Source organism: Dendrobates tinctorius, unplaced genomic scaffold (genome assembly GCF_039654945.1).
Source record: "Dendrobates tinctorius isolate UK_male_01 unplaced genomic scaffold, ASM3965494v1 ptg000098l, whole genome shotgun sequence".
Taxonomy (NCBI): Eukaryota; Metazoa; Chordata; class Amphibia; order Anura; family Dendrobatidae; genus Dendrobates; species Dendrobates tinctorius.
In genome coordinates, this window is record NW_027361766.1 from 11,285,143 (window position 1) to 11,301,774 (window position 16,632).

Below are 16,632 nucleotides of genomic sequence, written 5' to 3' on the forward strand. Positions count from 1 at the left end.
TAAACAGAAGAAGTATGAAAGGGATTGGGCTGACTTTGAGTCTAAGAGAATTTTCAAATGGCAAATGCCGAAGAAAAAAGATCCTATCCCTAGGAATTTGCTTAGGGATTTATCCACATCCAATTCCTCTATTAGTGATGTGGGAAGTAGTACTTTTGAAGCCAATTATAAACCGAGGACTCGACAGCATCATAAAAAAAGTGCTACCCCTAAAAATCAAGTGAGTGATACTGTTGAGGTTATTAATTTGTCTAGTCATATGTTAACAGATGCACAAATTAGGGTGCTACAGAGAGGGCTAACGTTTTCCCCTTCATCTGATTTAGACACGTTCACGGCAATAAAGGACTTGCATCTCTTCTCCAGAAAACTGGTTTTGAAGAGGTTACATCATAAAAAAGAAAGTGGTGGTGACTTCTCTAGTAGGGAGGAAAATGAAGCTCTTGAGATTCTTGAGTCTCTGATTGATGAGAATACATCAAATGTAAGTAATTTCCCCGTGAAATTAATTAATAAATCTACAAAATTTCCCTCTTTAACATTAGTACCGGCAGTTGATACGTTCACAAAGATTGTGTCATCTGAAATCGATAAATTAAAGAAAACTAGTAAGTTTGGCCATAACAATTTGTCCATGCAGGAGAGGAATGCTTATAGAGAACTTAAGGAATGGGACGATGTGGTTTTCAAGGTGGCCGACAAGGGAGGTAACATAGTAATATGGCCGAACTCCATGTATGAGGCTCAAGCCAATAAATTGTTAAACAATACTCAGGAGTATAGGCTACTTACTTATAATCCTATGGGACAATTTAAACTGGAACTGATTGATATTTTGGAGGCCGCAGTTGAAAACCACATTGTCCCTAAGAAATTATTAGAAATCCATCAAAAACTCAGTCCTAGGTTAGCAACGTTCTATCTGATACCAAAGGTCCATAAAAATTCCCAGGATCCACCGGGAAGACCTATAGTGGCAGCCAATGAGGGTCTCTGTGAGATCATATGTAATGTGATAGATCATTTTTTGAAACCTTTAGTGACTCAGCTACCCTCATATATTAAGGATACCACAGCTGCACTTGGACATTTAGAAAATATTCAATTAACTGACAACATGATCCTTGTTACAGCAGACGTTGAGGCTTTATATACATCGATTCGCCATCAAGATGGACTTAATGCTGTTGGTAAATTCCTCTTAAACAGTAACGTAGATCATGATATGGCCAACTTTGTTCTTGCTTTATTGAAATATGTATTAACTCATAACGCATTTTCCTTTAATGGAAAAATTTTTCTTCAAAAGCAAGGTACAGCTATGGGGGCGGCTTGCGCCCCCTCATATGCGAACCTGTTTATGGGAGCTTGGGAAAGACATATTTTTCAAGATAGCGAAGTAGTGGGTATGGAACGGATCCATAATTGGATCCGTTACATAGATGATATCCTGTTTATTTATGAGGGATCAGGTGAGGAATTGAGGTGTTTAATGAATACACTTAACAACAATAACCAAAATATCAGGTTGACGTATCATTATGGACGGAAAATTGAATTTTTGGATCTGTCCATTACAGTTCTATCTGATGGTCGGCTATCAACCACAGTATATCGTAAACCCACGGCAACAAATTCCTTGCTCCATGCTTCATCGGCACATCTAAAATCCACTATAGATGGGATACCCATTGGACAATTTTTGCGTATTAAGAGAATTTGTTCTGATGAAGGTCTTTTTGAAGAACAGTCCTCTATCCTCAGGAAACGATTTCAAAATAGAGGATACAATCGGAAGTCTATTCAGAGAGGATATATGAGGGCAAAAAGTGTCCCCAGAGAACAACTTTTACATAAGAATGTGATTCCTCCTAGGATTGTAAACAAGGACCAGCAGGTAAGATTTATTTCAAACTTCAATAATAAATGGTTTGAGGTTAAAAATATAGTACAGAGACATTGGCAAATCCTCTTGACCGATCCTGTGTTGAGGGAAATTTTACCATCAGGTCCCTCATTTGTGGCAAAAAGGGCTCCAAATTTGCGAGACATTTTGACACATAGCCAATATGATCCTCAACGGAAAGAGAGGGAGAGGAATATGGAGCGTATGGGATTTTTTCCCTGTGGTATGTGCAAGGCATGTGCCAACATGAAAAAAAGTAGTAAGTTCCAGAATTTTGACCAATCCAGATGCTTTGATATTAGAACTTACATTACATGCTCTACGAAGGGAGTGATCTACTATGCCACTTGTCCATGCCAGAAAATCTATATTGGGATGACTAGTAGGGAGCTCAAGATTCGAGTTCGGGAACACTGCCTCGACATTGACAAAGCCAAAAAGATTGAAGATGCTGCTTTGTTGAAAACATTACCTAGGCATTTTAAAAATTTCCATCATAGCAATTCTAGGTTACTCCAAGTCAAGGGTATTGATCATATTAATTTGGGTCTTAGAGGAGGAGATGTTGGTAAAAGATTAGCCAAAAAAGAGTGCCAGTGGATATTTCGATTGGGCACCTTAACTCCTCAAGGACTCAATGAAAACTTCGGTTTCGGTGCTTTTTTGTAGCTTTATTATTCATTATCATATTCCTGTCTTTTTCCATGGGTTGTGGACTTTTTAGGGTGGGTAAGTTTTTATAGAGTGACATTAACATTTTGTTTTTTTAGTTACAGAACATTGGTTTTCGTGTTTGATTCCTCCAGTGTTTAAATGGAAAAGAAGATTTATGGGCATTTATTGAAGACTCAAGATTTGAAGATGCCTCCATTTCTTATGTTTTTTCCTCGTGTTATAATCCTCATTATTATGGTCTTGTTCACAGTTGGAATATAGCATTATTAGTGTCATTTTTTTACATATGACATTTTCATTATTGTGTATTTGTCATATCTATTATTAGTATGGTGAGTGCCTTTGAAGTACCCTATTTTACATACATTCTTGTGAGTGCGCATGAGTGGGTCTTGATTCACCAGAGAAGAGTGTGATGCTCACATTATGTGCGTTTCGCTGTCCAGGGTCATCTGATGATGACTGGTGGCGAACGACATAGGAGCACACAAACACTTCTCTTATTTGATAGTAGTGAACCAAGTTCAACTCCCTCATGCGCCGTTTTCACTTCATGGACTCAGGGTGACTTCTTTGCCATTCATTTTTTACTCTTTATTTCCTTTTTTTTTTTTTCATGCTCACCATGGTCAGTGCTCCAATTATTATCTTTATCATGAAATTTTGAATGAATATTAGTTTACATCAGTATTTTGGTCCTATATGTGTAGACATAGGGCTTTAGTAGTATATCACAGATCTTCATACTTGTATTAAAATAGCGCTTCAATATGCTGATACACTAGTGATCTATATATTAAGATTATCTATTCTATTCTTATAAATATTATTTTTGTAGCGCTTATATTTAAGAAATTTAATATTGTTTTTTAAGATCTGGTGATCTACCTCAAGTGATATTATGATTTATTTTTCATGGTTTTGAGTACTTTTTCTGGGCATGCGCTATTGATATTCCAGTAATGGGCATGCGCCATGGTTATTCCAGTCAGGTAATTGATTGCAGCTGGGCCGAGGATTATTTAAACGGGGATTTCCCCTCCTAAGTCATGCCTCCCGTTGAAGCAAAGGCGAAACGCGCGTCGGGGCAGAGGGACGCCTGAGGAGACTCCATATCCATCATTGGTAATGGCTGCTTTGCTCTATTATATAAATTGTTTCTGTGTTATATGACCACTGCCATTATGCCGTTGCATGGGTTTCATTGTGAGAGCGGATTTCATGCCGCCAACAAAGGGTGATACTGCCATGGGGATGGCTAGCACTTTGGCTCAGATCTAATCCATGGGCATCGCCGTAGTTTAGACCCCTTGCGGTTTTCGGCAATTTGCAGTGGCTACATAGGTCTGAGAGCTTCCATTTTAATCAGAATCCTTATTGCACTAATTTATAGATACATTACAAATTCCACAGCTTGCACACTTTTGTGGATGTTTACATTATTGTGTATGTTTTTATAGAATAAGGGATTTTGCAGCTATTGTTCATCCATTATTTATTACTATTTTCATAATGGTGTATTTATTCAGTGTTTGGTGTATGGAATAAAATGGGCTTATAACGTCCCTTTATTGATATGTGCATCTCTCTATTTGTACTGTTTTAATTCTTTATGAATAAAAAAATTTTTGCTATTTATACCAATTGGTCCTTTATTCTGATTTATTTTTCAGTAGGATATTGTGATTTATATCAATAGTTATGGTATTTATTTTTTGATTATGGAGGCAATTTTATAAGTGATTTAACATATTAGGGTATTACCAGATCTCCTCAACACGCTGGAAAAAAAATCAAAATGGAAATTGACCTACGATGCTGACTTAAAATGAAACCTGTCCGCTAGTGATGAGTGCAAGTGCTCGTTATTAGAGTTTGCCGAGGGTGCTTGGGTACACAGAGGGTAGCGTGGGTGCACGAGTGAGATGATCAAAGCCTCGCGGCTGTTAGATAGCCACTAAACATGCAGGGATAGCCCAACAGCCACAAAACATGGGGACGCGAACATCTCACTCGACCACCCGCGCTATCCCGTGTATACCGGAGCATCCTCTGCAAACTTGAGTAACGCAAGTGCTTGTTCATCACTTCTATCAGCACGTTTCAACATATGGAAGTGGAGTGTGGCTGTGCAGGGACTTATCCCCCGATAAAAATGATAGAAATCCAATGTGTAAGTTAGGGCTTCTTCAGAGGTCCGCGAACATCATCAGTACCACCTTGGATCGCAGTGCACGGACTAACACCCCCCACCAATCATGACCATTTCCATATATCTCTATGAGGCTGTTGCGCATTGCGATCTGAGATCAGAATGATGATCATGGACATCTGAAGGAGCCCAAAGTGTGAGAAATCAGGCACAGAAACCATATACAAATCAGGCTGGAAGTGCTCTGTGGGCGTGTTGAAACAAATAGGGGCGTGTTCCTAGAAACTGATAACCGCTAAGGAAAAAAATAAAATAAATATCTCCTTCAGTGCTGCATACAATTTAATTTGGTCTTCTGAAATCTTTTATCTGATGTTTTGAAGCAGTGACCAGGATAGACTGTTTTGTAGTCAGTAGATCTAGGAAATTACAAGCTAATCACAAGCTAATATATATTTTTCATTGCATGCAAATCTAGAAAAAGATGAGACGGTCGGCACACGCGCGAAAAGAAACAGAGTTTCTACGACTGAAAAGAACACGTTTGGGATTAGAGGATTTTGAGTCCTTGAAAGTGATAGGAAGAGGAGCTTTTGGAGAGGTAAGACCAAATGCATTATTGTATGCACCCATAATAAAGTGACCCACAAATCTGAGTAGAGAAGATAAATTTAAATATAATTTTTTTTTCTAGGTCAGACTGGTTCAGAAGAAAGACACAGGTCATGTCTATGCAATGAAGATTTTGAGGAAATCTGATATGCTGGAGAAAGAACAGGTAAGCCAATGCTTTGTGTGTATGTAACTCACATTACACAGCTGACATCAACCACAAAAACTATTACCCCAATTGCCACCGCACCAGTGCAATAGGGAAGAGCGGGGGCTAAGTGCCAGAATTTGCTCATCTATTTGGGGCGGCTGAAGGCTGGTCTAGTTAGACTAGAAAGGGGCCAGTATCCATGGACCTTCCCCCAGCATTTCAATATCAGCCCCTTAGCTGGTTATTAAAAATAGGGGGGCCGACAAACCCGAACATCCAAGGGTCCGCTCATCCTTAATTGTGAGGGAATCCCCAGTGTTTAGCACCCTCTTCTGGTCAACCCGCAGATTTTAGGTTGGCTTCAGGTCTACACTACTGAACCAATATGGGTAAAAAAACGCTGAAAGAAGTGACCTGCTGCATTTTGCAAAAACGCAGCTTTTTGGCAAAACAGTCAGGAAAAAAACCAAGGTGTGTGCCTGAGATTTCTGAAGTCTATTAGACTTTGCTGGTACTGTGAAACGCAGCTGAAAATTCGCATAAAAAACGCACTGCGTGAACTTAGACTCCTCTTATCTTGACACTCTCAGCATGTGGATATGACCTAGTGGAAAGGGGCATTTGCAGAAGTGCACAAGTAAATTGTTCCACAATGGGGAAATTATTGATGCAAAATAAACCAATTGAATCACTACAATATATTGTCCAGCATGAGCCACTGTGATAAATGGAACTCCTTTTATGACTATGTAGCATAAATTAAAGAGATCTTTATCAAGCAAGAGGTCTCTAAAGATCTTTTGATCGAAATGTCGCAACTGGAGGCAGAATAAATGTGAAGCAAATTCACCAACTTGTGAGGTGCTTTGGTATTTGGACGTGTTCCTAGTAGGACTCCTTGGATATGACGTGCACTTCACCTTTGGGTAATGTTGACCCTATTGCTCCGTAATGTGCTGTGAGTCTAAGTTGTATATTTAATCTTAACCATCTTGAAGTTAGATGGTTCTAGTAAATCTGCCCCTTTTTATGATTTATTGAAAAAGGTAAAGGATTCAGTTTGTAGGACTGATTGTGACGTCCAACATTCTATAATAGTTTATTTGCTGTTCGGTTGCAGTAATAGTTTGTCATCCATGTTCCTGGCACTTTACTATCCGCTTAATTATTCCATACTGAAAATCCAGGTAATGTTCACAGTTCTGTATTTCCATAGGCTGTAATCCATTATGGTGAGTACTGCAGCAAACACTAATTGTTTTCTCTGTTAAGCTGTGTTCACACACACCGTTTTTTTGGTGGATTTGCCAAAAAATCCACTTAAACGCTTAAAAGAAGCTTCCCATTCATTTTAATGCATTTTGCACTTTTTGTGCATATTGATGCGTTTTTTTCTGCCAAAAAAAAGCTTTGCGGTAAAAAACGCAGCATGCTCAATAATTTCGCGGATTTTTCCGCATTTCTGGCTATTTCTATGTGTCTGGGGCTGCGCTAAAAAAAAAAAGAAGGAAAAGAAAAAAACGCGCAGAAAAAAAACTCGCCGTTTCTGGGAAGGAGTTCGGTTTTTATGCAGAAATTTTCTGCATACATGTGCACATAGCCTTAGTCCTTACACAACAGATCTGGATTACTGGACTAGAGAGGTATACCCATCTTGAGCAATGGATTATGCCATAAATGTCTGGTACATGCTGGGCTCACTCTGGCACCCACACTTCTTTCCAGGATGTCACTTTATTGCACCAAAGTGGTGGAGAGGTGACCATACATGCATTGTTTTCTTCATTTACTTCTATGGGAGTTCTGAAAATTGCTTAGGATGCCTAGTTTGACATTATTGGAACTCCCATCAAAGTGATTGGAGAGAATCTCGCATTCACTGCCTGCACTCCTTTCCACCTTACAAAGCCTATCCCACCATATAAATGTATGTCTAATACTGCAATATCTATATTCCAACTTATATTGGAATAATAAAGCAGTGAATGGACAAAATAACTATTTACCAACAACAAACTCAACCAAATGCAACATAACATTCATATTTCTGGGGCAATAGTCTAGTATCTGAAATGACATTCTGAATAACTTTGGTGTGACCTGTTTTCTGAAGAGCGACGTCCGTAAATGTTCCTACTCCCACACCCCACTTCATAAAAAAGAATAGTCGTAGTTATCACCCCATTGCAAATTATGGGGACTTACAGGACACTTGCCCAAAGAAAATCTTTAGATGTTTTATACAATTTTGGAACGTGGCTTTCTATATTGTTTAGGATCGCCAGCAGTCACTGTACCGATATCTTACCTGGAGTTTTAAAAGGGTTGTCTACCTAACTGCTAGTAGTCTTCTAAGTGATGGAGCTAATGACTAATGTTGAGCCCATTTATTCGAATGGAATTGAATTCTACTCAAATTTTACAGAAACCCTTATTCTCCAGAATTCTTTTTGCCCAAAATCGGCACGAACTGATGAAAGGTTATCTGTCACTTTGCTGACAAGTACAGGGACCTCAAAATTTTGTTCTTTTTTTTTTTTTTTTTTTTGTTTTGTTTTTCTTTAAATTCACCTTTCCGGCCACCTCTGCAGCTTGCTGTCCCCCTGTACGGTTCTTCGATGCATCTTCTTACCGCTGCTACACTTTGCATATGCACACTGTGCCGTGACTAGACTCAGGGCGACCATACAATACGCATGTACAGAAACTGCCTGGGCCATCTGCGCTGGCTCGTTGTAACTGTGACGCCATGAAGTGTGCTGTGAACTTGCGACATGCACTCTTGGATGAGACGTCCGTCCAGGCCTAGTGTGAAGATGCAGTGGCAGTAATAAGAACCATATGGGGGTGTACGGTATAAGTTGCTTTCTACAGTTTACATTTCTGTCCAAACCCCAAATCATAATTATAGACATTCAATTAAACAGAGAATAAATTTGTTGGAAATTGAATGTCCCTGTAAGAGCTGCGCGATTTGTTGACTTCAACTCCCGTCAGATCCGCTCATCTCCACTAATGAATGCCCATTTGACTGCTAAACCCATAGCTGTTATAATAGGGGGTCCTTCGGGCCACAGCACCATTTACAGTACTTATTAGCAAATGCAGCATTGATTTTCAGATGTGACCCAGTGGACGACCTCACCACGGACCTCTTCTATAATGTTTACAGGCATTATTCTTTTTAAAGGGGTTGTCCACAACATGGTAAACCCCTTTCATAAAGATGCCTGAGTCCCCCAAGTAAAAGACGACATTCTTGTCCTCACTGAAAGTGACAGATGTGCTGGAAGCTAAGAGGAAGTGGTAAAAAGGGCGTAGCAGTGTAACGTACGATGACTTAACCGTCTGTTCCACAATACACTGCCGTTTATTATGTAAAATGCACTCTAGCTTAGGGAGTAACCTGGGTCACAGCACTTAGATTTAGGGCGCCTTCTCTTCTGCCCTATGCATTGCAGTACTGCATCTTATATTTAAATAAATATTTTTAAAGGCAATTTATCACCAGATTTTTGCTTCCCTACCTGAGATCAGCATAATGTAGAAACAGACCATGATCCCAGCAATATTTTCACTTACTGGGCATCTTGCTGCTGTTTTGATGAAATTCCTGCTTCACCTGCTGCATATCTACCAGTTCTTCGCTCTGTATAACCCCGCCCACACTACTGATTGGCAGATTTCTGTCTACGCTGTGCATAGCCAGAAAGCTGCCAATCATTAGTGGTGGTGTGGTTATACAGAGCTCATGACTATGGAGGACTATATGGCAGCAAGTTCACTAGTCCTCTAATGATTTCCTGCTGATAAAATAGCAAGCAGCCCAGTATGTGACACATTGCTGGAATCAGGATCGTCTCTATGTTATGCTGCTCTTAGATTAGGTGGCAAAAACCTGGGGACAGAGGCCCTTCAACCTCTTACCATCATATGACAATGGCATATACAGCACGCAGGCAGGGGGTCGCATCATTCTATGTTTGTGATGTGATCGCAGGGCACTGATGGGTTGTCATGATGACCAGGGGTCTGCTGAAGACCTCTGTGTCTGTCATGGCAGCACCCCTGGGAAAGTCAAGTCCATGGCTGGTGTTCTTGGGAGATCATGTTTGTTTTGCTATATACAGCAATACTGTGGCATTATTGTATATAGCACAAGCGTTCTGATGCTTACGAGTTCAAATCCCCTTAAGAGTCTTACAGGAAGGTGAAGAGTTCTTAGAAGGAGCAGAATTATCTCTTCATGTTACAGAAAGAGAAGAAATTCGAAGTGCTCCTGAAGAAACAGAGGAATGGAAGCATGTGACCCAGAGAGGCAGGAGGATCAGGAGGCAGTCAGCACCCATACTTCTCAGGAACCAGTACCAGGCTCTCACGCAGGAAAACGAAGAAATACATCAAGATAAGACTGCCCACAAGCAGCAACCTTGTATGCCCTCAGAGTCCTCCTGGATGGAGAAAGAAAAAAATGTTATGAAGAAGAAACGAAGAGTGGTGGTCATGGGGGATTCCCTGTTGAGAGGAACAGAGGCGGCTATCTGCTGACCGGATAGAACCTCAAGAGAAATGTGCTGTCTTCCAGGTGCAAAAATTAAAGATGTGTCTGACAGGATATCAGGACTCTTCAGACCTATAGATGACTACCCATTCCTGCTACTACATGTGGGGACAAATGACACCGCAAGAAACGACCTGGAAACCATCAGCAGTGACTCTTAAAGCTTAGGTAAGAAAGTGAAGGAACTGGGAGCGCAGGTGGTCTTCTATTCCATTCTTCCAATGGATGGCCATGGAACAAGGAGGTGGAATAAGATTCTGCAGGTGAACAACTGGCTACGTCGATGGTGCCGTCAGCAAGGATTTGGATTTCTGGATCACGGAGTGAATTACCTATACGATGGACTTCTTGCTAGAGATGGGGTGCACCTTACGAAGACTGGAAAACATGTATTTGGAAGTCGCCTTGCTACACTCATCAGGAGAGCTTTAAACTAGAACAACGTGGGAAGGGAAGCAAAAGACCAGAAAAAGCCATACACCTGACAAATGCTATTGAGAACTCTGCTATTAGAAGTGGAAAGGAAGAACAAAGAATCTAAATAATCAAAATATTGGAGAAAGAGAAACCAATCACAAACTAAAATGTTTCTATACGAATGCACAAAGCATGGGCAACAAACAAGGAGAATTGGAATTACTAATTCAGGAAAAGAAATCTGTCATTGGAATCACTGAAACTTGGTGGGACAATACACATGATTGGAATACAAGGCTAGAAGGATACAACTTATTTGCAAGAAACAGACTTGATAAACGAGGAGGAGGTGTCGCATTGTATGTTAGAAAAGTGCATATCTGCGCAGAGATTGAAGCTTCAGGGTATGTGCACACGGAGTTTTTTGGCTCTGCGGATTTTGTAGTAAAAACCGCAGATAAATCCGCATGACTAAAGTCCTGCGGTTTTTCCCCTGTGGTTTTACACCTCATAATGGATGAGGTGTGAAACTGCAACGTTTCTGCACAAAAGAATTGACACGCTGCGGATTGTAAACCACAGCAAAACCGCACGGAAAAATCGGCAGCATGTGCACAGCGTTTTTCCAGTTTACCATTGAAAACAATGGTACTGTACAACGCCCCTAAATCTGCTGCAGAAACACACTGGATCCGCAGCAGAATCCGCACCGTGTGCACATACCCTTAGAGACGGGAGTTCTGTGGAAACTGTTTGGGCAAGAATATTAGGAGAGCACAGCGGAAAGGACACCATTGTAGGCATCTACTACAGGCCACCTGTGCAAGGTGAAGATATGGATTAAGTCTTTATGCATCAAATGGCCAAGTTCTCCAAAAATATGACATAGTTGTCATGGGAGATTTCAGCTATCCAGACCTTTGTTGGGAATCTCTCTCAGGCAAAACTAACAGATCAAGCAAATTCTTATCCTCTCTTGCTGACAACTTGATCTTCCAGTGGTAGGGGAGAAAACAAGGGGATCTGCTACCTTGGATCTAATCCTTATAAACGGAGGAAATGGTTGAGGAGGTAAGAGTGGCTGGGACCCTAGGAGGTAGCGACCATGCCATTTTGGATAACTAGAAGAGGAAGACCTGTGAAGATTCAGACGTCAAGTTTAGATTTCAGAAAGGCAGATTTTTAAGGGACTCAGATGAAATCAGAGGGATCCAATGGCTGGATATCCTTAAGGACAAAAATGTCCAGGAAGGATAGGAAATCTTGAAAAAGTGGGAAGAATAGGAAGCATTTAAGGAAACCAGGATGGATGAACACAGAACTTAAATGCATGCTAAAAAGGAAGAAAAATGTTTATTAAATTGAAAGAGGGAGTCTTATCTAAAGAAGAATATAATGCTGTCTGCAGAAACTGATTACCTAAAGCGGACAATGAATTAAGGCTTGCAAGAGACCTCAAAAGCATTAAAAAAGGATGTGGGGGATATGTCAAAAGTAAAAGAAAAGCCAAAGACTCTATAGGATTTTTACAGGATGAAAATAATAAGACAGGATGTTCAGAAGGCCTCACTTTTAAATTCCTATTTTGCATCTATTTTCTCTCAGAAAGGAATATATCTATAAACAGAAAGATAGGAATCGCTTAGCTAACACAAATGAATTCAAGTCTCCAGGTCCAGATGAATTACACCCCAGAGTACTGAACGAGATAGCAGAAGAAATTTTTGAACCACTCTCCATAATCTTTGAAAATTCTTGGAGAACAAGAGAAGTCCAAGAAGACTGTAGAAGAGCAAATGTTTATATCTTCAAAAAGGGGAGGAAGGTGAACCCAGGCAACTATAGGCCGGTGAGTCTGACTTCTATACCAGGAAAGATCTTTGAACAAATTATTGTACATGTATGTACGTACCTGGATAAGAATGAAGTGATTAAACAGAGTCGGCATGAGTTTGTAACTAATAAGTCGTGTCAGACTAACTTAATTTCCTTCTATGACAGAATCTCTGACTGGGTGGATCAGGGAAATGCTGTAGATAATAGTACATCTTGACTTCAGCAAAGCATTTGACAAAGTATCTCACGCAATCCTTATTGAAAAAATGAATAAGTATGGAATGGACAAGGAAACTGTAAGATGGATTCATAACTGGCTTAGTGATCGGACCCAAAGATTGGTCGTAAATGGCTGCACATCAGGTTGGAAAAATGTCTCAAATGGGGTACCACAGGGCTCTTTCCTGGGCCCTGTATCGTTCAACATCTTTATCAATGATTTAGATGAAGGAATTGATGGTAAACTGATAATTTCCTGATGACTCAAAGCTAGGAGGGATCACTAATGCTAGAGAGAGAGGATTCAAAAAGATATAAATAACCGTGAGCAGCAACTAACGGAATGGTACAGGGGAAAATGCAAAGTACTACATCTGGGCAATAAAAATGAAAAAAAGCATATGCAGAATGGGAGGAATAGGGCTAAGCAACAGCACATGTGAAAAAAGACTTGGGTATACTAAGATCACAGACTGCACATGAGTCAACAGTGTGATGCAGCAGCAAAAAAGGAAAATGCAATTCTGGGATGTATTAACAGAAGCATACAGTCTTGATCACGTGAAGTCATTATTGTCCTATACTCCTCTTTGGTCAGACATCATCTGGAATATTGTGTCCAGTTTTGGGCACCAAATTTTAAAAAAGACATCAACAAACTGGAGCAAGTTCAGAGAAGAGCGACCAGAATGGTCACTGGTCTGCAAACCATGTCCTATGAGGAATGGTTGCAGGATTTGGGAATATTTAGCTTGCAAAAAAGAAGACTGAGAGGAGACTTAATAGCTGTCTACAAATATCTCAAGGGCTGTCACATTGTAAAAGGATCATCTTTATTCTCATTTGCACAAGGAAAGACTAGAAGCAATGGGATGAAACTGAATGGGAGGAGACACAGATTAGATATTAGAAAATACTTTTTGACAGAGTGATCAATGAATGAAACAGGCTGCCGCAAGAGATGGTGAGTTCTCCTTCAGTGGAAGTCTTCAGACAGAGGCTGTACAGACATCTGTCTGAGATGGTTTAGTGAATCCTGGTTTGAGCAGGGGGTTGGACACGATAACCCTGGAGGTCCCTTCCAACTGTAACATATGATTCTATGAAATACAGTGAAAAAATAATAAGTTTAAAAAGAATATAAAAGTTCAGTTTCACTGCTCCCACACACTTTTCCAGCATTTTATATATTAAGAAATTAAAACCACACACATTTGGCATCACTGCGTTCGGAATAGTTAGTTTTATCAAAATATAAAATTAATCTGATCAGTAAGGCTGTGTGCACACGGTGCGGTTTGTGCTGCGTTTCCGCAGCGGTTTTGCCCCTGCGGAAACGCAGCAGTTCCGCTGATCAAGTACAGTACAATGAAACCCTATGGGGTTTCAAAAACGCTGTGCTGACGGTGCGGTTTTTTCCACGGTTTACAAACCGCAGCATGTCAATTGTTTGTGCGGTTTCATACCTCTACCATAGTAGAGGTGTGAAACCGCAGGGCAAAACCGCAGGTCACTTTACCTGCGGTTTTACCTGTGTTTCCGCGCGGAAAAAAACGCAGCGGAATCCGCAACGTGTGCACATAGCCTTTAACGGCACAATGACAAAAAATATAAAAATGCCAGAATTGCGGCTTCGACCGTCACAACAGCACAAAATTTAATAAAAGGTGATCAAAACATTATCTACCCCAAATTGATATCAATAAAAATAATGGTTTGGGGCACAAAAAACAAGCCCTTGCATAGCTCCATGTCCCAAAAATGAAAACTTTTATGGCTCTCGAAAATGACAATACAATTTTTTTATTTATTTTTTTGTTTACAAATTTCAGATTTTTTTTAACCTCTTAAAGGGAGAATCGTATTGCCAAGTAATTTTTTACTGTAAAATAAACGCAGTAAATAAAAAAGAAAAAAAAATACAAAACAAATGGCAGAATTGCTTTCTTTTCTTTTTTATCTGTTATTTCATTACACTTGGATTTTTTCTTCCCACTTTCCAATGCATGATATAATAACATGCATGATGTCATTCAAAAGTGCAACGCGTACCGCAAAACAAGTCCTCAAATGGCTATCCAGGGCTGTGGAGTCGGTAAGCCACAGTTGCGACTCCGACTCCTGGATTTTATCAGGCTCCGACTCCGCCTCCGACTCCGACTCCTTCATAAATGGCCAATTCATAACAACAAATTTACTGTTGTAAAATATTAAACATCGTGCTTATTCAGTTTCTCACCATCATATAAGTAATCAGACCACTTAGAGCAAAAACTACATTTATTAGAATACAATTAGAATATAGCAAATAACTTTTATAAACTTTTATAAACTGTAAGTAAATATGCAATAAACACTTTTATGCAGTTAATAAGAAGAAATCTATAAATTTGTCCTCAGAAAAAGTATTGCCTCTGTCAGATCCTCCTTCATGGATGCCCTCAAATCTGATCTAATTATTTTGAGAGCAGAGAACAACCTCTCTACACTAACTTGTGTTGGTGGCAAAGCAGTAACCACTCGGGCAACATCTCTGACAATGTCAGGATACAGAGGAATCGCTTGTTGCACTGTTATTTTTGATGAACGGTCAAATTTCTCAATTTCTTTTAGTGCACATGAAAAATTCTGCTGAAATGTACTGGCTGTGTTCCTTGATGGGGATGACTCTTCTATGCGGGAACGCTTTGCACGGTCCTTGTGATCCAAATATTTTTCGAAATTAAATTCTTCATCAGTTGATGATGAGGGTGAAGATGTGGCAGGACGACCAAATTCTTCTTGTTCCTCCTGACTGTTCTGCAACCCTTTCATCCTTACTGCTATTTCAAACAGAGCTTCTTTTCCTTTACTTAGCTGTTGATCATCTAAAAGAATCCGATGCATTGGGTCTACATAAACAGCTGCCAAAAGAATGTTATTTTGTAATAGTAGCTCTTCTCTCCGTTTCATTGATGTAGCAATGCCACTTGCAATTAACCCTCCTCTTTGGGACAGGCGAAACATCAGGTTCTTCCACTCCTTTAAGAAAATACCTGGAGTTAAGTCCTCTGCTTGTAATTTTTTAGTCACTGTAAATGGGTGCTCTAGCAATTTTTCCAGCTCAGTCACCTGATTCCACTGACTTTCATTTAGCGTCAGTTGAGGGTTAGCCATGTCTACAAGAAAGGTTTTCAGTTCAACCAAGCGCTGAATCATTAAGTAAGTACTGCCCCATCTTGTGGCTTGATCAATAATTGCCCCTTTTCCAGCACGTCTCTTCAAAATTGAGTCAACTTTAGGGGTTCTGGCAACAGTAGCCAATTTTCTCACCTTGCCAATCAGTGCAGCAGCATGTCCTTCTTGCAGACTGTCTTATAGCCAGCTGTAGCGTATGCACAACACAGCGCATGTGATGAATGAAAGAACATATTGACACAGTTTCAACAAGATCATCTAAACTATCATGTTGCTGTTCATCTGAAGCAACTTCAGTTTGCTCCTCAGTTACAATACTGTGTTCCTCTATTTCAAACATTTCTGTGTCTGTGGACCCAGAATGTTCTTCTAGCTGCTGGTCACCATCATTACTCTCATTCATTAGCTTAATAGTACTTATCATATTTGAAGCATTGTCAGTTACGACAGAAAGAACTTGCTCTTTTTTTAAGTTCATAGTCTTGCAGAACCTTTTCCACCAAGACCTGGAGAAACTCACTGGTGTGATGAGCTTTGGTGTCTTTTACTGCCAATGTCTTGGTAACTATTTCATTTTTGTCACAAACAAATCGGACATTGATGGCAAAATAGTTCACTCTGTGACGTGTGCAGGCATCCATTTTAAGAAACAGAAAGCGTCCCTTGAGAGTTTTTTTAAGTTCTTCCTTTTGTTTAAAAGCTTCTTCGATTACTAATTTTCTAATACTCTCTCTCTCCAGAGAAACGCCAAGCTTGCGGGCCATTTCCCCATTCAGACACATAAAAGCTGGTTGTGAAAATAATGAAATAGGCACACTATCCTTTACAACAAGCTCTATGATCTGTTTTTTAAATGTATCTACTGTCATTGTCACAGTAACTTTGTCACTGACAAAATATCTTGCAACTGATGGCTGCAAAGTTCT

The 16,632-nt window shown here is 39.9% G+C and overlaps 1 protein-coding gene across 1 annotated transcript in view; it reads left to right on the forward strand.

The window, feature by feature from the left end:
* Positions 1 to 16,632, forward strand: part of LOC141099065 (serine/threonine-protein kinase 38) — a 73,214-nt gene that overhangs the window by 16,214 nt on the left and 40,368 nt on the right. Inside the window, exons 4-5 of the mRNA XM_073587102.1 lie at positions 5,212 to 5,334; positions 5,428 to 5,511. Of these exons, the coding sequence (XP_073443203.1) occupies positions 5,212 to 5,334; positions 5,428 to 5,511 (207 nt within the window). The remainder of the gene's footprint in view (positions 1 to 5,211; positions 5,335 to 5,427; positions 5,512 to 16,632) is intronic.